Source organism: Centruroides vittatus, unplaced genomic scaffold (genome assembly GCF_030686945.1).
Source record: "Centruroides vittatus isolate TY-2023 unplaced genomic scaffold, ASM3068694v2 contig_392, whole genome shotgun sequence".
Classification (NCBI taxonomy): domain Eukaryota; kingdom Metazoa; phylum Arthropoda; class Arachnida; order Scorpiones; family Buthidae; genus Centruroides; species Centruroides vittatus.
This window is the reverse complement of record NW_027122208.1, coordinates 403243-427379: the sequence shown is the minus strand read 5'-3', so window position 1 is coordinate 427379 and position 24137 is coordinate 403243. Positions and strand designations below refer to the sequence as shown.

Genomic DNA, 24137 nt, shown 5'->3' with positions numbered 1-24137 from the left:
ATTTGCGGCAAGACGTAGATGCACGGCACACGTGTACTCTCTTCGAGGTTAAAATTTTCTCCTCCTAAACGATATGCAAATTCTTCTTCTCTACCCTTCAGAGATTTCTTTCTACTAGTCTCTCCTTCCCCGAAGCTCGGCAAATACGACTTTCTTTTTTGGATTAACTGCCATAATAAAGACTCGTCGCTATTTTCTTTTTCGTTGGTATCGATAACGCCGACGGCTGCTTCCCCGGTTTACGTAGGTCATTTGTACTTAACCGAGCTGCTTTATTATTCCCTGTATTCCCAAGGTATATTATGTGAGCTGAGTGGGAAATGAATCTAGGTGGACATAAAGTTTCTGATGTGTGCAGAAATCTAATTAGTTGTTTTAGTCTTATATTGAATAACAAATACCAGCCTACATGTATAAAACTTTAAGTATAAGTCCAGAGCTAAGAATTACTTTTGGTTTCCCAATTTGTTAGTGACAAACAAATCTTCAACTAGTGATCTCAACCGAAAGTAAATATGATACGATAGCAAAGATTACTAGGAAGAAAAATAAATCTAAATTAGTATCATATATTAACTACGCTTCCACTTTCATAAAAGCCTTTAAGTTGCAATATTCTAAAAAGATATTACTAATTATATTGATGATAAAATTTTTTGTGCTTAAACACTAAGAAGAGTTTTGGATTTTAGCCTATAATAGCCTAAATAATCTGATCGTTGACTACATCTATACGTAAATCAACCCATTCCTCGTGCTAAGGCAAATTGCTGAAAAATGATGATTGGTTATTAATATAAGTAGAAAATGCACACTTAACAAAAAACTTACTGGTGCTTGTGATCCAACTTCATAGTGTTTCTTTTTAAAAGCTGATCGCATTCCTCTTGCAGCATGTTCAGATTTCTTAAACTATTATATCTGAAGCCTTATTGAATTACAAAATTCTAATTATAAAATCAAACTATATTCTGCATAAGACTTTATTAAGTCACATGCCAAAATCAGTTTTTCTACAATGGACAATAACACTAAAAACCAGAAATTTTCGGTAAAGGAGAAAAAATTACAATTTGCGAACTACTTTGGATCAGTTTAAAACATGTACATATTTTTCGAACAAGATAAATATTTTTCATTTGTGTACATGTTTTATGCTGACAATAAATAACATGAATGTGCACAAAAATTATGATTTCTTTTTAACACTGGTTTTAAAATGTTATAAAATCTTTAAAAACTGTTTTCTTGTATATTGGCACTTTTTCCCCCAAAATGAACTGAAGGATGTCTCTTGAACAATTACATAATAGAACAGACTATGCTACTTCTAGAATCTGCAGTCACATCTAGAGCAGAAGCTCTTCTTCTCATAGCTGAAAAACAAATGAATATGCAAAACTATTCAAATTTTGTAAAGCATAATGTATACGAAACAAAACTTGCCTTCCAAATAGACGTCTCTGTTGAATAAGCCGGCTGCGAGAGGTATGCTAAATAATAGTCTCGGTTAATAAAATAATTAGTAAACTCCGAATAAAACTAAATATAAAAATTACGTACTTGTCGCGGCCGGGACGGACCGACGCTTCGAAAACCGCGTAGACCGGCTTGTGGTCGGAAGTTTTTACGGACGGTACCTTGTCGTAATTAAGGCATTCTATCGCTCCGGATTTTCTCGATTTATACAATACTCTATCCTGTAGAGAAAACCTTATTTCTTTAATCTACAATAGTTCTCATATTTGTTCTAGAAGATTAAAAGATCAAAATGAATTCACCAAAGTGCAAAAAGTTCCAGACATTGTACATAAAACTTGGCAATAAGACAATTTAAAGATCATTCAGACATTTGAAGGTAAATTGAGGAACGGTTAAAACAAAATTCACACACACAATCGGGGACTGTTTGTATTCACTCTTGTTTAGATTTATCGAGTGTCGGTGTTCAAATTCCATTGCCGTATTAAGCCGCGACTCCACTAGCCGTAAAAACTTTTAATCACGTGACCACCCTCGCCGTAAAAGCTTTTAATCACGTGACCACGATATTTTACGCCCGAGCAGGTCGTAAAACCGACGTAAAAGCGAGTTGAGCAGTGTTCAACTTTCGAAGTGAATACGACCGTAAACCGGTACCATCCACCAATCGGAAGTCAGTTAAATCTAGGTCATCGTGACACGGTGCGAAAATGGCGGAAAACGAGCTTTCGTGTACGTTCTCTCGTGGCTACTCTAGAAGATCTGGAAAGATTTATCGAAAACATCCGAAAGTATTCGTGTATCTACAACAAGAGGTATCCCGATTATAATAATGGATGCCTAAAACACGCGATATGAACGAGTCAAAGGAAAATCCTTCAATTTAGAGGAGTATATAATAAAAAAGCTAAGCTTATAAATGCTGTATATCATCGTTAATCTATATATATATATAATCAAGACGAGTTGATAATAATAATAATCAGCGCAGAGCCAAAACGGTTAGGAGTTGAAATTTGGTACGTAGTTACGGTACGTCACAAAAACACACACTAAGAAGGGATTTTTCGAAAATTCTCCCCACGGGGAGAGGGACAGGATTAAGACTTAACACTTCCATTGTTGATGGAAGTGTTAAGTATCAATAGAAGTGTTAAGTAACAATGGAGAACAAGAGAAGGCGACGTGCAAGATTTACGGGCGCTGGAGGAAAAAAAAAAGTAATATGTTAGAACATATTCAATTTTCAAATTTAAACAGATTAATTCGGTTTTTCTCGACTTTTCTTCTTTAGAACATTCGATGAAAATCGAACGATATAATCAGAACACGTCGTGAAAATCGAACAATATTACAATATTCAATTTTCAAATTCGACCTTTTATTAAAAATATTTAGTTTGTTGATGAAATTACTCTTTTTCTTCTGTGACTATAACGTAACTTAATCTTCGCTATCATTACTTTTGCCCAAGCAACGCCGGGCCTATCTGCTAGTAATATAATAATAAAAGTCAATATATGAAAGTAAAGATATTACTTTTACTATATTTGTAATTATAGTATAGAGAAAACTCGTAGAATATATTATTGTCTTTATATCGATATATCACGTATACACCGTAATAGTACTGTCGCCGTAAAAAGCTTCGCTAGCCGGACCTCCACCGCAATCTGAGCGCGAGCGCAAACAGGTCACGTTATTAAAAGCTTTTACGGCTGTTTACGGCTAGTGGAGTCACGGGCCTTACCTGTAGCTAGACAAAAAAAAGCTAGAAATACTGTTATTGTCAAACTTAGCAATATAAATAAATCTTACGATGCTTCGAATAAAATGCATAAAACATTAAAATTCGTGTATTTGTTACACCATCGAGACTTCATTATTTTGATCTAATTCAAATTAAAATGAAATACTCGAAGTGCACCAGTTTTCTGATGCACTCTTGACATTTTTAATTTAAAATGCAGTAGAGCCTCACTAGGCTTACCGTCTATTAGTTCGAATCAGTGATGTTTTTACTCAGAAAAGTACACTTTGCTACTCATTTAACAGTCAAATTTTACACTGAATTAATAAAGTTCACAATATCTGTTCATGTAAACTTTTATTATTACAATGCAAAAGTATAATGTTAGCAATGTTGGAAGTGACAAGAACTAATTTTGCCTCGAAAGGAATCACAAACAAAAATTAGCTTCTGGCAGTGACACTTAGATATTGTATATAAACTTGTACATTTACATCTTTACTCTTCATCCATAATGATATAGGGATGAATACAGATTTGCACATTCTAATTCAGGTCCCCTCCCTACTATCAGTTCCAGTTCACTACTATAACTAATTAGTCACAACAAAATCAAACAGGATTTTATCAGATCATCCAATTTTGAACATACCTATGAAGAATTTTCATTTCAGAATTCCATTTTTTTTAAAAGACACTTGCAGAATAAATTTTATTAGAGAATTTTCTTTGACTAAGTTGACTGATCTATTTTTGTCTTTAGTAAACTAACTAATAACAACCAAAGTTTGCTTATTAATTTCTACAGTGTGAAGTTAAGAGAGAGGAAATTTGTCATTTTGTATTAAATAAATCATTAATTAAAACATAATTTTATTCTTAACACTTATGGACCAGCTACCTAACATCTATATAAAACACACTTTAATACCAATTTGTTTCATTAATATATATTGCTTAACTGTTACACTTTCGTAAATAATTTTTATAAGATTTGCTGCACTTTGCAAACAAATCAAAAATATCAGATAATTTAATATTTATAACCCTAGTTACTTAGACTATTAGACATTCCTCATAATTTTAAGTCTGTCAAAAATTAGTTTAGGATTGTCTAGATCTAATTTTCGAAATGGTTCAAATATCACTGCATATACTACATCATCATAGAGTCTTCAACCCTAAAATTTTAGGGTTGAAGACTCTAAGTTTCAATATTAAACCAAACAGCCTTAATTGGGCTTAATTAAGGCTGTCGATTGATTTGATATTAATACGTCGGGCTTTGGGATGTTTATATATACAAGTTTCGATCGATAAAGAAATTTAACTTACCGTGTAAGAAGGTACTCTCAATTTTGCATCAAATAAATCTGTACCAATATTAAATTTATAAGACGGTCCAAAATTAATTTTACCTTCTTTAAATCCAGAAAAAGCCATTCCTAATCCAAAATATATGCTAATATTAACAACAACAGTAACAAAAGATATGAATGTAAATAAAATTCTTCATTTATTACTCACCTTCTCGCATGGCTTTATGTAACTGATCTGACTGCAGAAGCATGTCGTACGACAAAGTTAACTGATTTAATTTTTCTTCTACGAAAGACATGACTGCACTTCTGTCTTGTATCAGTCGAAAGTTTAAATCTCCGCACCAAAACACGTAATCAAATCTTTCTACAACTTCTAAAATAAAAATTATTTCTATAAAAAAATATTCAATATAATTTATTTTTAAAGAAGTCTGCTACTTTAGGCTACTTTGTTGAAAAATAGACATTATAGCATAAAATTTCATTATTATTATTATGTTAAGTGGCTGTGTACCATGCCGGACCAAAGTCGAGGTACAGTAACCAAAACAGAAATTAAAGAAGTGTGTGTCTGTATTCAGGAATTTTCTCACAATATGACGTGTATTCAATATAGTGGCCTTCTGTAGTATGATGTATGTGTTTCTATTCAATTGTAATGTGACCAGGCTTTTGTGTACTGTGTGTGGTATGACACCTGTAGAGGAGAGAACAACAGGTACAATAAGCACCCTATCCATCCTCCACAGATGCCTTATTTCCTGGGCGAGTTCTGTGTACTTGCTAATTTTTTCAGTGCATGCATTTTGTATATTGTGAGTGTTTAGAATGGATATGTCTATAATGTATGTGATTTTATTGTGTTTGTCAATGAGTGTGATGTCTGGTCTGTTGTGGTAAATTGTTTTATCTGTGATTATGGCTCTGTCGTAGTACATTTTGTGCGTGTTGTTTTCCAATACTGTCTGTGGAATGTATTTGTAGTATGGTTTGTGGATGTCTACTAATTTGTGTTTCTTTGCAAGCTCTTGATGTATTATATTTGCTACTTGGTTATGTCTGTGTAAATAATCTGTCTGTGCCAAGAGCTTGCAACCAGAGGTGATGTGTTGTATAGTTTCTGGCATGATGACATTTTCTGCATGTGTCATTTGTGAGTGTTGCATCTTTGAGTATGTGTTTTCTGTAGTTTTTAGTATTTATGACCTGATCCTGTATGGCAATCATGAATCCTTCCATCTCCCCAAAGAGGCATCCCCGAGCTAACCAGCTGTTTGACAAAATTTTGTCAACAAAATCCTGGGCCAAGGTCGTAGGAGTGCCTATCGAGCCCACGATTGCTTAATGGAGTCTATGCTTTTTATATGTTGTGTTGTGTCCGTATGATGTGAGTGTAAGTTTAATGGTGTGTTATTTGAGTCTGCTAGAGTTACCGCTTTATGTAATTGTGATGTTTCTTGTTTTTTGTAGAAAAACTCTCGCAGTGACTGTATTTGTTTGTAGTGAAGGTTAACTATGTCAATCAGGCCACGTCCGCCATCTTTACGTGGAAGGGTTAACCTTTCTGTGGCGGATTTAGGATGTTGTTGTTTATGCTTAGTAAGTATTGTTCTTATTTTCCTTTGGAGTTGCTCAAGATCTGCGTGAGTCCAATGTATAACTCCAAAAGAATATGTGAGTACTGGGATGACGTGTGTTTATTGCTTTAAGTCTGTTCTGAGAATAGCATTTAACCTACTTTGGTATTCTTTAATTAATCTTTGCTTTATTTGTGCATGTTCTGTTAGTTTGGCCTGTTGGAATCCTAAATACTTGTAGAACTCACCCTCTTCCATGGATTCAATAATGTCTCCATTTCCAAGTGCAAAATCTTCTTTCTTCAGGTTCCTTTTTCTATGTGAAGTGTTTTGCATTTATCTAGGCCAAATTCCATTTGTATGTCCTTGGTGTATGAATGTGTGATTTGTAGGAGTTGATGAAGTTGTTTTTGTGTGGATGCATAAAGTTTTATGTCATCCATGTACATGAGATGTGACAGTGTAAACTGTGTTGTTTTTTCGTGTCTGATATTGTAACCATATTGCGTGTTGTTTAACATGTTGGATAATGGGTTCAGGGCTAAGCAGAACCAGAGAGGACTCAAGGAATCTCCTTGAAAAATTCCTCGCCTAATAAAAATTTGGTTTGTTTGTATGGAAGTGTTACTAACTCTGAGATGTAGTGTTGTTTCCAGTGCTGCATAGTGTTTTGAAAGAATGCAATGAGTGATGGATGTATTTTGTACATGTGTAGAATATGTAGCAGCCAACTGTGTGGAACACTGTCGAATGCTTTTCTGTAGTCTATATATGCCATGTGTATGTTTCTGTGTTGTTTGTGTGCTTGCCGTAGAATGACTGAATCTATGAGTAACTGTTCTTTGCATCCCTGTGATTTCTACGGCAACCTTTTTGTTGTTCTGTTAGAATGTCGTGTTCTTCAATATGTTTGTATATTTTGTTTGCAATACAGGATGTCAATAATTTGTAGAGTGTTGGAAGACATGTAATTGGTCTGTATTGTGTGGGGTCTGTGGTATTGTTGTTTTTAGGTTTCATGTAGGTGATGCCCGGAGTAAGAAAATTTGGCATGTCTTGTGGATTGATGATGATGTGTGTTAGATGTTTAGCTAGTTCGTGGTGCAGTGATGTAAACTTTTTGTACCAGAAATTGTGAATGTTGTCTACACCAGGTGTCTTCCAGTTGTGTGTTCTGTTAACAGTGTATTGGAAATCATGTATGCTTATTTCAGCACAGGGCATAGTTGGTATGTTGTGCAAGTTTCTGTTCTCCTCCTCGATCCAGCCTGCTTCAGCATTGTGCGTGACAGCACTGGACCAAAGAGAAGACCAATATGTTGTGAGTTCTTCTTCTGTTGGTGTGCCACTGTGCTGTGTATCAGTGTTTGCTTTGTTATTAATTTGTCTGTAAAAGAGTTTTTCATTGTTTGTAAATAATTTATTTTGTTGTTTTCGTAGTGTACATGTTTTGTATCGTTTGAGTCTACGTGCTTTGGCAGCAAGTTTTTGTTTTAGTGTATCAATGTATTCTGTAATGTGTGTGTTGTGATGTTCGTGTTTTGTATGTGTTTTTATTTTCTTGAAAATGTTTTTGAGCTGTTTCCTTAATTTGGGTGTTATGTTGCTTTTAGTGTATTGTGTCAGCCTGCCTAATTGCTGTCTAATGTCATTTATTTGTATTTCTATTCTTCTCTGCCATGCAGGCTTGTGATAGAATTGTGTTTTCTGTGTATTTGTCTGTGACTGTACTTTCAGTCCATGGTGTGTCACTACTGTGACTGCCCCAGCATAAACTAATGTATGAATGTCTGCGAGTGTAGAAATTGAATGAATGTAGTGTGGTAGTAAGTGAGTGTTTACATAATTTAGTGTTTTTCCTACTTCCTTGGACATGCTGATTTTTGGTATTCGTGGTCGTTGTGTGGGATCTGTGCCTGTATATTTAGTGAGTGTTTCCTGAAATGTAAGTGAGAGTGTATTAACTAAATCCATGTCTATGTTATCAGTGATGGATGAGGAAGTGTCTGTAGTATCATTAGTGGTAATTGTTGTATGTGTGTTATTATCAATGCTTGTTGCTGGATTATCCTGACAGGTTACATGATCTTCATTAATGTTAGATGTTTCTGTCTGTTGATGTATTTGATCAGCAACCTGTTGTTTGATAAGTTCAAGTGTTGTTTGTGGAATAAGGTTGTTGTGTATAATTGTTCTTTTTTGATCAACAACCCTTTGTTCGGTGACAGTGAGGTGAGGATATTGTTGTGTGAATCTATGGTGTAGTTGTTGTCTGTATGCTGTCATGTTTGTTTCGAGTTTTGTGATGGTGTAATAAGTACGGATGATAAACTCGTTCATTTCTACTGTCCATTTCATCCGTTGGCGTGGTTTTCCAGCCTTTGTGGTCTGTGGATGCATTGCCACAGAAACACCAGGGCTGGGTTGGTTCCTCACATCTGTTGAGGGCATTGCAGTAGCCATGCTTGGGCCGGTGCTGCTTTCGCCACCGGTAACCAAGGGAGACTGTGACCTATTTTTCGAACGTGAGCCTCTGCCTAACCCACGAACGCGGACCTTGTTAACCCGGGCGACGTCCGAGCCAGTATCACACTTTGATCTAGTTATTACCATGATAAATATCTCCACAGAATGTGGGTGTGGTCACTCTTAGCTTCATTTCTCCCCATAAACCTTACTGGCATGGGTGTCCCTACCAGGAGCTTGTGCTCCAGCCTGCATTGCCCTATGGATCAGTAAAATTACTGGGCTCTCCCACCACAACCAAGTGGTGACCACGGGAGAGTTATTATTATTATTATTATTATATTTTAGTCAAAAAGAAAAATGCATGAAAATAAGCAATTTGTGTTTCCTTCTATTTAAGTAAGATACCTTTCTTTTGAAATTTAATGAAATTTGGTATGTAACAAGGATGGTACACCATCAATAAAAGGAGGACATGTACCAAGATATCAGAAAATAAGAATATGCATTGTGATTTTTAGTAATATACCTTTGGTTACCAATCAAGCTATTAGTATTACAAATAATTTAGTTTGCCATGTATACATCAATTCAATTTTATCCCCTCTATTTGGAAATACAAAAGTAAATATTTTTTTTTTACAAACATGAGATAAAACTATCTCGATTGAATTACAATAATTAAATACGTTAAAAATTTTATTTAAACAACAAAATACAAATAGGTATTTCATTCCTACCATTGGCCTTGAAACTATCACTGCAAGTGGACAGATCAATTGTTTTCTTTTGATATTAAAAGTTAAAGTTAGTTCTTAAATGAGGAAGGGTTTATTTATTGGTTTTAAGTTTCTATGAATTGGAAATTTCCCACCCATCAGAACATTTGCTGCTAAATTATTGAATAATAATGAATAGTTGTTATTGCCTTGTTGTCCTTATTTCAATTAATATTATATTTGTCAACGTGGACTTAAATTATTAATAGGACTGTTAAACTGGTGTAAGCAATAACACAGGAAGTTGGGTACTAGTTCTCACCGAAAAACAGTACCCAACTTCCTGTGTTATTGCTTACACCAGTTTAACAGTCCTATTAATAATTTAAGTCCACCTTGACAAATATAATATTAATGGAAATTTTCCACCTTTATGTAAATTGACACTATACTGTCAATTCACATAAAGGTGTGAAATTTGAAATTCACTGCTAATGTGTAAGGAAAAGATTTCTTTATTTCTGAATAAAAGTTGTAAAATTTTTATACAGTTTTATTTAGATTTTTAGAATTTTAACTCATAATAGAACATCAAAACTTTGAAAGTTTAATTAAAGAAACAATAATGATAAATGGGCATTTGTGGTATCGACATTTATGTAAATGTCAATTACTACAATACAACCATGAATAAAACTCGGTATTGAAAAACTAAGCTTACTTTATATCAGAAATACTTTCTGATGAAAGAACAAAGGTTAGATTATAAATGCCATGGAATCTGTTTAGTAAAAACCCAGAATTTTTAGTTCTTGGTTATATCACGCTTTTTCTTTCTCCTAACAAGCATGATAGTTATTAGTATAGTAGCTTCTTGTTATAAGTAATTTGTCATGAGGTAAGTGGTTAGACTGCCATCCCTTGTTAGCTAGATAAATTTAATTTTACTAGTCCAATAAAAGAACCCAGCACAGTTGAACCTGTGTCTTGAATCTCATGGAAATATAAAATTCAAGACAAATTTCAAGGTTTCTGTTTACTGTGTAGAAACTTTGACTGGAGGTACAGTATTTTATGTCAATAGCTTCTAGTACCTGACTTTCTTCAACCAATAAGACACAAGCAAATTTGTAGACAATCAGAGAAAAGCAGCATTAATTGTAACTATGTATTATATTGCAAGAGATGTCAACTACAGATATCAATTTAATTGTTGAGCTTTGAATCTGTACTTCAGTCAATAATTTGAGATAGAGGTCTTTGGAGAAAATATATTGAATTTAGGCTGAAAATGCAGGAAAAAAATTAATTTCATGATTGAAACCCAAATATGTTTATCTTGAAAATCTCAATGTATTTGCAGTAATTGTCTACCTGCATTCTTTTATAAACAACTTTCTTTGCTATGATATGGAAATTAATAATTAAAATTCACAATTTATTATAATAGTCAAGTGTCTGTATGCATTATATTATAAAATAATATAATCTGAAGGAACACATGCTGCATGTTCAGACTTAACACCAGACACATTGTGGCTGCCCATGTTAAAGTATTCATTTTATTATGTAAGTCACAAAATCTATTTTAAGAGTTTTGATTCAAACTGCAACATAATTACAAGACCACTTTGCTGTTTACACGTAAATAAAAGAAAAATATCACCAAATTCAAAATTATAAAATTAAAGGAATCTGCAATATGCAAACTATTGAAAGGAAATAATGTACCTACTAAGAAATTAAAATTGTTATACAAATTTCATTTAAGACCACTGGATTTTCTCCCGACCTTAACAAAATGTAAAATAAGTAAAAACATATAGAAACAACCTTTGTCACTTGTTTTGATTACAACAAGTAAATAGAATATTACGTTGATACATATTTATATACATGTTAACTTAATTTCATGTATTTCTGTTTCATTATCAAACTTAGTTGAAGGAAAATCAGAGAATTTGCTAGATAAATTTATGAATTGCACTCTTTGGTCTTTTGGTGATTAAACAAGAAGTTAACTATGCAGAAGACCAGGAAGAAACAATTTATTTCCTTTTGAATGATTCAAAGAGAATTGCTAAGGAAACTATAGAGGACAATTAAGAAATCTGATCATGTTAAAAACTGAAGACAAAACCAAAACTTAGAAAGGTGCAAATAGATATACAAAAAAAAATTTATATCCCTGTCAGAAGAATGGAGTAAACATTTCTAGCCAATTTTAATCTTTTCAGTAAATTTTTTCAATTTTGACAGGCTGGATGGTATTGCTTATTAATAATATTTGAAAGGGTCAGAAGATATGGTAGTGGCTCATATGATTTGGGTGGCATTTTCTTGTAGAGAATGAATAATCTGCCTTTATAAAAAGTAGACTTAATTCAAAAATGTGTTTCTAAGAGTTCCTGGTAAATCTTTCAATAGGACACTTGATTGTAGGAGATAATTGGTTTTTCAACAAGATAATGACAGCCGTTACCATTAGTTTGATTCATTTAAAATGTTTCTTGATAAAAATATCACTTTAATAGATGGGCTAGTTTTAAACCCTGATCTGAACCCTGTAGAAAACCTACAAGTACTATTAGTATCAAAGGTACTATAGTAGTATCAAAGGAAAACAACAATCAGTATGCCTCTGTTGAAGCACTTAATAAAACTTAGAATCTATTTGCATAGAAAAATATCTCAAAAATTAATTGTTTTTTCATTAATTTAAAAAAATGACACTAAGACCTATAAATTATTAAAATATAAGATCGGTAAATGTTAATTCCAATTATGTTAGTGTTTGAGCAAGATGAAACTTTTCTTTAAGGCTAATGTATCTTCTTAGTTTTGAATGACTGTCATAATGGAATGAAATATGTATGGTGTACAAATTATTTACAAAAAATAAAAAGCAAAAGTTAAAGTGTACTACTATTTTATATATTTTTTTTACCGGCCTTATTATTAAGACCAGTAAAAAATCTATAACAAAAGAATAGATTGTACTGTATTAAGTTAAAAATTTCCAAAATATTGCATAATTTGTTATTTATTTACAATGTGTATAAATGCATAAAATTCAACTCTTATTTGAGAAATTAAAATTTTTATAGATTCGATAATTAGTGATTTTAATAATCTTACCTTTATGATGATATGGTGGTTTTAAAGGTAGCTGTTTTGGAAGGTCAATGGCATTGCAGATCTTTTTATAATCTGCAAGTCTTTCTTTGAGTTTTTCTGCATGAGCTTTAAATATATATATACCCTATTAAGCATTAATTTACTATTATCATAAATATAATTTTAATAGTAAAAAAATAAAGGAACCTGTTAAATGAGAATTGATGAAAAGAAATGAAGTGCCAAAAAATATAAAACATATGGCAACTGCTCCCTTTGTTTTAACCATAGAAGCAGCTCGAGTGTTTATTGAAGCATCTTCCGGAACTAAAATAAATTTTAAAATGTCCTTATAATAATTAATTTGTTAAGAAAATTTTACTTTCATTGGTAACAGTAGGTTATATAAAATTTAAATTTTATATTTAGTGTCACAGTATATTAAACTTTTTTAAAAAAGTAAAAATTATAACAATATTTCTACTTCAATGCATTTGTTCTATATTTTAAAGATCAAAATTTATATTATCAACAATGTATAATTTTTAATAGTTTCCAAGTTTTTCCTACTTAATTTTTAAAACAGATTTATAGTCTATGTCATATCAAAAATAAATTAATTAATTAAAAAATTATTCACCAGAAGTCCAAAAATATAGGATCTTCCAAAATGGATGCTACCATTTTAAATTACTGTAATTGTTATCTGAGTATTTGATGAACAGTTATCTATCGTCTCCCATATGCATTCCAACATCATCTCATCCACTATCTCTATGAAGCACCGTAAATGAAAATGGCAATTCCACAATAGAGAAGGCATTTTGTGTTCTGCACTTTACAAAATCAGAATCACTCATCACTGTGGAACATGAGTATTCTGCAGGAAATGTAGAAATGTAGAACTGTGGCCACTGTGGGAGGAGTGACAACTTATATTCTTTCAACACTCACTGAAGCATATAAGTATCATATAATTAGAACTCACTTGTGCCTGTGAGCGGTGTGAAATTAATTAATTCAAGTTAACAAACATTTTCTGGATGCCTTCAGTGTCCTTCTTCAGGTTAAAACTGCTGGATTCTATTTTTTTTAAAACGCCGTTCTGATCTTTTAAGAACGAATTCGAATGATGATAGTTCGAAAGTGCGATGTATGAGGAAGATATATAAGTATCAGTTGAATGTGTGTGCCATGTGACACAAGCTGCACACATTGAAAATTTGGAATGGACAAATGTTAAACTTGGACAGTTTTCTAATGTTTTAATGTACATTATAATGTTTTCAGATAATAACTAACATGATTACAATAATTTAAAATGATAGCTTCTGTTTGAAATCCCCTGTATTATAAAATCAACAAAAATATAAAAATATCTTTCGTTTCACCTGAACAAAACCATATGAGATCTCTTCTTAGAAATATAGCCAAATACAAAACTCCAAGAGATGCCGAATGGAAGAGAACATGAGAAGGTCCTATGGATGTCTGCATTAAAATTTCCCACTCCTTTCTGTTAAATTGAGTAAAACTTGTAGAAAAAATTAACACAGTTGGAAATACTGTAATTACAAAAACATTACATACTTATCTTGCATTCCTTCCTGGACACCTATTGCATATATATCTGGCACAAAATGAATTTTCTCAGGTAAAAGGAAATCATCTATATCCTTAGGAGAATTCTAAAAATGTAACAACAACCTTATAATTCTGTAAACAGAAGATATTATTTAAGTTTTATATTTGATAAATTACTTGGCTATTCATATTCCAGGTGCCAATAAATATTTTAATTTTATTATCTGGAAAATATCGAGACAACTCTTCTACACCCAGAAGCGAGCCAAATGCACGTACACTACCGACCATATAACTTCTGAAAGATAAAATCAAATAATAAAGAATAAATATCAATTTTTAAACAATTAAAATTCTAAATGTAATAAAACATACTTTTTTCTTGCATCTTTGGTAGAAATTGGAGGAAGAATACTTAGACTAGAAGTTGAAAGATTATCTAATGAAGATTTTTGAGTTTTTAAAAATCCCATTTTCTTCAGACTGTTAATTTCACTATCCGAATCACAGCGATACGTAGTCCTCAGATTCACACTGCTGAAATTCTTCTCTAAAGGAGGAGGTAGTGTTTTTGGAACAATAGGTGACAAATTCTTCTTTCCAACATGACAGAGTGAAAGGTTATTTGGTACAGAATTAGTATGTGGCAAAGAATATTGTAGCCTATTTAACACAGTTGAATTCAAACTTGTAACACTATTATTAAGGGTAATAGGATTTAAATGCAGAGAAGTAGAATATATATAAGTTTCATCATTGTCACGTAATTCTGCAGACGATCCTTCAGTAAATGCAGATTCGCATACTAGACTGAGTCTGCGACTGACTTGATTTAGAGTATTTGTCACGGCCGATTCGGTCTGTACCGTGCCAAAGGCACTCTGAATTCCGGAGCAATCGTTACTAGTAAAATTTCCGACCGTTTCAATTATGCAATCACTCTCTATACTAAATGCTGTTTCGCTATTTGTTTCCTCTTGGGACGATTCGTTACTAGTACTATTTTCTGATTTCTCATTCAGACAAGATTTATTTATTAACGATTGCATGGAATTTGAAATCTGACCATCGTAAATATTTTTACAAAGATTAAAATTTTTACAATTATTTAAAGACTCTAATTCATTTTGATCTTGCATAGGAGATTCGGGATATTTTACATTTGAAAACAAATCATTGCAAATTTGGATATTTGCTACATTTTTATCTAAATTACTTTCTTTATGTTCGTAACTGTTTACGTTATTTTTCATATTTTCTGATTTGTAATTTAGATGCTGCTCTATGCATTCTTCATTATTGCATTTCGTGGATAAATTTTCAGAACTTTCTATTTTAATAAATGTGTTTTTATTAATTTCATTACAATTAACATTTATTTTATCATCATTAACAATAATCTGTAGTGCATCATCTTTTGAATTATCTTCATTATCACAATCAATCATTTCTACATTTTTTCACATACTTTCTCTGAAAAAATTATTATTCACATTAAAAATAATTTTTTTTAAGTCAAATTATTCTAAATATAGAAAAATATACATTAAAAAAAAAACAAAATTTACTATCTGAAGTTTTTATATATAAAATAAGTAAGAAAATCTTAATTGAAAAAAGTCATATTAGATGACTTTGCAAAGAAACTATCTTAAACTATGCAAAATTAAGAAGTTGAATTTTGATTTAATTTTGATAAATTATTGCAAGATAATTCCAAAAATGCACAAAAAGAAGAAAAATACTGCTCAAATAAACAATAGTTTATCTATAAGTGCTTTGGGCAAGAAGTTCGATACATTCAAAATCAATTTAGGTCAATTAACTGACCGAAAACATTAGATGAGGTAATAAAAAGACTGCATTTTAAAGGTTTTTAAAGTTTAGCTTTTGGCAAGAACCCATCTTCTGACACAAAATTAATTATTTTAATATTAAAAAATACAGCCATCACCTTTAACTTAAAAACATCAAAATCTTTTGTTTCATCAGCTTTTACAGTTCAAAAATCCTAGTTATACTATTTTAGTAATAGAAAAATAACTAAAAATCTAACTATTGTGATTATCATTGCCTTTCTTTTCTTTTTTTTAGTCATTCTACTATGATCGGGTTATGTTATGCTCGCCAAGGGAGCCCAATACGAGTCAAATCAACCATGTAAATTTATAATCTGACTCAAATTTGAATCCGTGCGTTAGAGCAGCAAATTGGTGCCTTTGCAATGTTAATTATATTATGCAATATTAGTCATAGAGCTTAAATTTGATTGCTAATGCCTAAATACAGTAATCTCATTTAATATCATTTTGTCATAACAGTACAAAGAAAAACAAATACTGGAGGTTGCAAACACAATCCAATTAGAATAATATTAACCAAATTACACTTTGTTTATATTACCAGTATTTAGCCTTTGCTAAAATGGTTTCATTATATGTCATTTCACTTAAAATTGAAGTTTCCAAAAACCTGTGACACTAAGTAAGAATTTACTGCATTTTCAGAATGTCTCATATTTAATTCTAAATATGTTAAAAATCATAAATACCTTTATTTTATCATAAGTGAAAATTAAGATATATTAGAGATGTAGTAATAACACTTTTCTGCTCTTTATTAAAAAAAACCATAAGCAGTCAACCACTGAATGCAACAGAAAACAGGCACATCAAACTCAAATATTAGGCTATATAAACTATCATAAGGTAAACATAAATAATGAACAGCTTGATTAAGTTCTGTTGGTTATTATAAAATACACAAATGCAAATCTCCAGTCAATGTGCCATACTACAATTACAGAACTCAGATGAAGTAGTTCAAGAAACAATCCATTATTTACTACAGTGTGACCAGAAGTTCATTCCTAAACCAAAGGAGGATCTATCTATATTAATTCCTCCTGCCATTGTTGCAGTGGTTACAAATTGTCAGCAGCAAAGATGGATACCTCTAGTTGGGAATGCAAACCATTCCCAACTAGAGGTATCCATCTTTGCAAAGATAGCAGTGTGCAGTGTCCATGCATTACTACTCCATCCCCAAAAGAGAAAAGGATTGTCACACAGTTCTTGAACACTTTACATCTAAAACATGAATAAAATTTAATACTTGTTCTTGTGTGAGGCTGCCGGGGAAAGAAAAAATAGGATTATAAGAAATATATCATTATCGTCTCTATTGATGTCTGGACTGCCGAGCGGAAACGGTCAACGTGTGGGAGTGGTCGAGTCAGAGATTGATGACTCATTTACAAACAACACAACCCATTTATTAGATAATTAACTTACAATAAAAGTACTATTGTCACAAAGGATTGAAGTCCCTATAGATTTCAGTGTGTAGTCTTCAAAAGAAGAAGAGGAAAGTTTGGCAATGAGGGTGGTTTCCTATCGCTGACCAGATGTTACATTCTGAGACCAGTTCTCAAACAGGAAACAATATCCGATGAATGCAGATCGGAATTTCTGCAGTTTCTCTCAACGAAGGTCTAACTTTCAGAGGATATGTCGGCAAGGGACGAAAATGGAACCTTTTGGGAAACACCCCAGCAAGGGACACAGCTTGTGGGACATCACGGCAAAGAACCGAGTGTCCTTGTGGCCCAGATTGGTCTTTCTCTGTTACCAGGTGAAATTGGACCATATCAGTTCCCCAGAAAGACAATTGTTTAAAAATACAACTTGACACAGTCTTTTGTTGGGTGTAGAACAAACCTTGTACTTAACTAACATTTTCTTTTTTGTTCATCTTGTCTTATAAAGAATTTAATTCACTAATTTTTCTCCTTTTTTATAGTATAGTTTTAATATTAAAATAATTTTATTTTTTCCCTTTTCCTTAATAATTTAATTTCCTTAATTTTAATTAATTGCAAAGATCAAATTTGTTTTTGTTTGGATATATGGTAAAAAGAATGTTTTTCATCCCAGTCCAGGGCCTCACACTTGTTCAGCCTTTTCTGTTTTTCGTGTGCATTGTCCTGTATATCACTGATTTGCATGTGATGTGCAAGGCACTATCATACCGATATTGCAATTCTTTATATAATAATATGTTACAAGTGATCTTAAGCTATTGTGTTTTTACAATAGCCTACCTACTTATGCTAAATCCACATAAGCCATCAGTAATGCAGGTGATCCACACTCAGAAATTTCTGATTATTGGGTTGTTCGGAAAATAATTTTGATTTTTTACCACCAGAAGGATTAGTTGTATTTTCACCTGCCAATTTCATTCTAAATTGTATTGTCATTATATATTTTGACAGCAGACATTTCAAGGCTTTTTGTAAAAAACTTTGTTTGATTCTGTGCAATTGTTTTTTTTTGGTGTCCCATCAAATATGGAAAATCTAAAGCAGCATTTTTGGCATATTTTGCTTTTTTATTACCAAAAAGATAAAAGTGCTGTTTAAACAAGAAAAAAATTGAGAGACGTGTATGGAGATGTGTTGATAGAACAAGTGCCAAAACTGGTTCACAAAATTTTGTTCTGGCAATTTTGATATTGAAGATGCATGACATTCTGGAAGGCCAGTTGAAGCCAATGAAAATAAAATAAAGGCATTGATTGAAGCAAACTGCCGAATAACAACACAAGAAATCGCTAAGAGATGAAACTTGTCAAATTCAACCATTTATGATCACTTGAAATGACTCTGTTTCATTTCAAAGCTCAATATATGGGTTCCACATGTTCTTAAAGAAAGATTTGTTCTGTCGCATTAATATCTGTAATTTGCTTCTCAAATGTAAAGAAAATGATCCATTTCTGATGCATATCATAACTGGCAACAAAAAGTGGATTGTTTATAACAATGTCAAATGCAAGCGATCATGGAACAGAAGAGATGAGCAGGCTCAAAGCACTTTCATAAAATTCATCAAAAAAAAATAAAAGTGATGCTCTCTATTTCGTGGGATTTTAAGGGAATTGTTTTTTTTCCAGCTTCTACTAGACAATTCCACAACTGATTGGAAGTGTACTGCCATCAATTACACAAATTTAGTGATACCATCAAACAGAAAAGGTCAGAATTGATCAACAAAAAAGGTGTAGTGTTTTCACCACAATAATGCCAGACTTCACACAAGTTTGGTAATTTGTCAGAAGTTGTTACAGCTCGGATGGGATGTGCTACCACACCCACCATATTTTTCCAGATCTGGCACTCTCGGTTTATTACTTGTTATGGTCTTTACAAAATCTTTTAACGGTAAAACATTTACTCCAAATGAGGATGTCAAAAATCACTTGGATCAGTTTTTTGTAAGCAAAGATCAAAACTTTTATGAGCATGAAATCATACTACCAGAAAGATGGCAAAAGGTATTGGACCAAAATAGTCAATATATAATTCAATAAAATATTTATATATTATAAGAAAATTGTTTATTTTTCATAAAAAAAATAAATAGGAAGACACAGTTTTAAATTTATTAAGAAAAAAAACAAAATTACTTTCTAAACAACCCAATACATCCCTGATATATTAAAATATATCAGGGACACTAAATGTACAAAAATGTTTATTAATGATAAACATTTACAATAAACACTAAAAATATTTATTAATGATAACTGATCTACTACACTTATTTGGAACTCTCTACTCTGATATGTCCGGCTACATTTTCTACCATGCAACCGTAGCTAACTGAATTGAAATTTGACTTTCTCCAACGATAATTTGTCAGGGAACGACTGGCTTTGAATGCCAAAATTACATATTTAGCAATAAAATTTTGGGTTACCTGCGGGCATGCTTATAGCCCAAACCCGCCATTACCGCGCCTAGAATTTATTAAGATATTTTAAGATACACACACATATACATATATAGTAAGTACTGTACATCTGCTAAGTCATATATATATATATATATATATGAGACTTAACAGTTACAATATTAGCAGAGATGTAAATAGACAAATAGAGTTGTCAGATTCCTATGAATGGATTAAAGGACCCTTAAAAATGATTAGTATCACCACTCTCCACTCTCACTCCACCAAGTCCCATCCCATCCCAAAAAAGCAAAATTAAATAATATTTTAGTTAATAATTAAACATCCTGTTTACATTTTTAAATTTAAATTTGAAAGTTATAGTTTCATATTGACCATAAATATTTGCAAATTTTAATTGAATTTAGAATATTTAATTGTAATTCATAGCTTTCTATAGGGAAGGATGAGGACAGATATACGAAAACAGGCATTTGCCTGTGTGAAAACACACCACTGTCATGATGAAACATAGCATTAAACAAATGAAAATAAAGGACTAATTGCATCCTTTCTCGTTTCATTTCAAGGACGACAGTTTAGGTAAAATAAAAGACACCCAGCAACTCTAAAGACAACAGACTATGTGACAGACGCTAACATATAATTATAAACTAGATATCATCATTGCATGTTATCTGGAAATTTTCATAACCTGTCTAATCAATACAATAAATACCATATTTCAAAGTATTCTGCCAAAAACAAATTTAGCTATTTTCAAGTTCAATTTGGATCAATATCAGATCTCATTATGATATTTTATAAAAATCTATGAAAAAGATTTAAAATGTATAAAGTTTCTCATTAAAAAAAAAATGGTTTCTCATAAAAATACTCACATTTAAGAAAATTTCAGTTTAAACTAGTTATTATAAAATTCATAATTTATAACAAAATAATTATAATATAAAAATACAAATAAAAAATATTAGTATTTTTATCTATAAACTGAAATATTTCTCTAATTATACTAAAAAAATAATAATATAATATAACATGGTTTTCAAAGTGATATTATCTTAATAATGTATATGAATTCATTAATATAGTGATTAGTTTTTTAAAAAATCTCCATCGATTTTGTGAATGAAAAAACTGCCTCAAATCACTGAATTACCTACTGTCTTTTTACATAATTACCAGTACTTATCAACTGCTAAGAACTATATTTTTAACAAGCTTTTATTCTTTTTAATCAAACTGATTTTTACTTATTACAATTGTAAACTTTAATTATAAATAATTTAAAACCTATTAACTTTACATTTCAAAAAAATCAAATATTTTTAATAAACATGACTACAGTAAAAAAGAACAATGCAGTGCTCTCTCTTTCTCAAAAAACAAATCAGAAAATACAAAATTTATACAATTACAATCTAAATACATTTTTTAACTAAGGACAATTCAAACTGTTTTCCAGAGTGAAAATTTCCAAAACTCTTTGAAAACTTGACACGTTTGCTGCCATGTGATTAATTCTGCATCGTACGAAGAACACGTGACACAAAATAATGTTAACTGACAGCAAATGTGTTAAGCATCTTCAGATTTTACATTCATTCTCAAAAATCAGCTAGAGAAATTCTCTATTTAAAAATTTATCTATACCTATACGTAATTTACTACGGTGCACTTTCGATAATTCAAATCAATTTTGTACATTTTTCTTCTAAATGTTTCGGCCCAAAACGAAAAGTTATTGTATATGTACTTTTTTAATTTAATTAATTTATATATTAAAATCAATATCTCCTACTCGTCTTTTAACATAAATATATGTACCAAATACAGTATAAAAACTTTTTTATATATATGTTTATTTGTAAGCCTTCCTTTTCTTTATATATAACCCAACTAATACAAACATTTTGCTAATCCAAAAAAACTCGTACGATGACTAGCCGGCGTGCCGTATTATAAGTTAAGTCGTTAATGGATTCCGATCGTAAACTTTATATATAATAACTCAAAATAATTCGTATTTAAGCTTTGTTATTTAACACACGTGTAGAAAAGATAATCAAATCGTACCTATATATTTTTTATCTCGAAATTATTATTTTGTAATATTAAAGTTCTCGTATGTTAACGGGAATAATTAAACGGAAGCCAAATGCTACACTTTTAAGATATGTCGAAAAAGTCCTAATTGTTGCTTGTTAGTATGCTTTAAAAATTAGTTGATAGCTTCTATAAATTTCTCGACACTTTGGAAATACGGCAGACTTTGCTTATCGTAGCCTAATTATCAAACACGCCTAAACTGACGACAATAATTAAAGTTAGGCATTTCTCTGCTGAAAATTTTGCATTTAGGTGCAATTCTCTACTCTACACATACAGTTCCAGTTTTTTGGCAAAGTTGTTGTTTATTGTGATAATTAACCGAATAGAGTAGGTAAATAAGATAACAATCAGAGGAAATGCTCATGTTATTGGTTTTAACATTAAAAAAAACATACTGTAAACTGTATAACTTTAAAGATTTATTAACTATAATAATAAATATTATTATTGTTATTAAATAATTAATACGGTACAGGACCAAATATCCCGCAAGATCGGGACCGGAAGCCGTAACTAGCCATTCCTGTGCCCTGTGCAAGAACTTACATTTAGGCCTGTTAGTTAATTAGGTTTGGGAAAAAATAAAACAAATACATGCATTTTGGGCCCCCCCTTTCAAGTGGGCCCTGTGCGGGTGCACCTATTGCCTCTGCCTAGTTACGGCACTGCCAGAAGCGATTCGGATTTCTGGATTTTCCAGTTTTCTGGGCTAAACGTATACTTAAAATATAAAATAAACGACAGAAAGCAAAGAACAAAATTATTTTCACCACACTACGCTAGCAGTTGTATCGGAACCGGCGTGGCGAGTCACGCACGCCTCGGAAACCAAAACAGAGCAGCTCACGACAAATTACAGTTGTATTACAACCAACCAAATTCAAAACTAATAAGATTCAAGAATAGCTGGTTTTCTGGTAATTCCAGATTTTTGGAAGCTAGGCATTTGGTCTGCTACCGTATATAATTTATCCACCGCCCACTGCCATCGATTTTAGTGACAACTAACCTAATGCCGGCAACTTAAACTATCGAACTACAAATTACAATTAAAACCATTTACACTTAATGTTTAAGACACTGCTATAATGTTTTTTCTTATCAGCCATACGAAGACTGGCAACACAAAAGGAGAGAGTATAAAAATACCCATTTACCAGACAATAATGATGATAACTGAATTCTGATTATAAGCAGAGTCACTTTAGAAATTGCTAATTTTGATAACAATAACCAAACCCGATAAAATGATTCACCACGACAATAAGTGGAATCTACCGTATTTCTCATCTCAAATCGTTTTGAAAATATATCAAAATATCAGAACATTTCGGATAATTAAACACAACAAACGTCTTCTACTATTAACACTGCAGTGAGTAACACAAAGTCGCAGACAAAAACCTTTTACAGTGTTGTATACGACAGAGAACCAACTAACGTTTTCGGCCTCCACCAAGGCCACCTTCAGGTCGAGAACTGTCGAGGCCAAAAACGTTAGTTGGGTCTCTGTCGTATACAACACTGTAAAAGGTTTTTGTCTGCGACTTTGAGATAATTAAATGAAATATTTTTGAATATTAAAATTCTTTAATGAAAACTTTACTAATAAATATGAAATAATTGCAGAAACAACAGTGACTTTGTGCAGAAACAACTGTTGACCTTTCATGGAATTATTGAACCATTTTAATGTGGGAAAAATCTGTTTAAAAACAGATTAAAATATAACTTTTAAAAGATTTGCAGTAAACAATAAAAGTAAATAAAATTCATAAACAAAGCAACAATGCATACCGAATAGGCTTTAATATTGTACAGTACATAAAGATACATTACCTTTGTAATTACTCATTTGAATTTATTGTCTTATTTTCTATATTCAATAATGTAGATAAAAAAATATTTTAAAAGGTAGAAACGTCACGTAATTGTCTCTCTCTAAACATTTATTTAAATTCAAACACGAAATAAACGATATTTTACTTACACATTACTTATGTTCGTCGTTTCAAATTTAAAAAATATCCAATTGATGCACAGACACTCGAACATACCATGTTTGTTTAGACTTGGCATTTTAACTTTTCGCCTTTTGGCGGATGAACGAAATACGGAACAAATTTATATTAAATAAAATTACATAATTATAATTAATTGTTTAAATTTTTATAATACTGGAATTTTTAAGAGTTTTTTTATTATTAATTAAAATAAATGTTATAAATTTTTACAATATAAATTCGTTTAGT

General features: G+C 31.5%; 1 protein-coding gene across 1 annotated transcript; it reads right to left on the bottom strand.

Moving 5' to 3' along the window:
* Window positions 1-967: 967 nt before the first annotated feature.
* Window positions 968-23976, bottom strand: INPP5E (Inositol-3-phosphate synthase). The gene is made up of 12 exons (XM_067271166.1): window positions 23876-23976; window positions 14393-15490; window positions 14195-14315; window positions 14024-14121; window positions 13825-13949; window positions 12641-12760; window positions 12455-12559; window positions 4760-4927; window positions 4568-4677; window positions 1564-1700; window positions 1447-1493; window positions 968-1376 (listed from the first exon to the last, which is right to left on the bottom strand). Exons 2-12 carry the CDS (start codon window positions 15463-15465, stop codon window positions 1303-1305), a joined length of 2178 nt encoding a protein of 725 aa, XP_067127267.1. The 5' UTR covers window positions 15466-15490; window positions 23876-23976; the 3' UTR covers window positions 968-1302.
* Window positions 23977-24137: the final 161 nt, after the last annotated feature.

Bases quoted from the DNA above. Each gene is read 5' to 3' on its own strand.
- INPP5E (XM_067271166.1), bottom strand. From the start codon at position 15,465: ATGATTGATTGTGATAATGAAGATAATTCAAAAGATGATGCACTACAG. The intron at 12,560-12,640 runs GTTCCTTTATTT...ATATATTTAAAG, and splicing joins CATCAATTCTCATTTAACAG to CTCATGCAGAAAAACTCAAA. The intron at 4,678-4,759 runs GTGAGTAATAAA...ATTTTGGATTAG, and splicing joins ACATAAAGCCATGCGAGAAG to GAATGGCTTTTTCTGGATTT.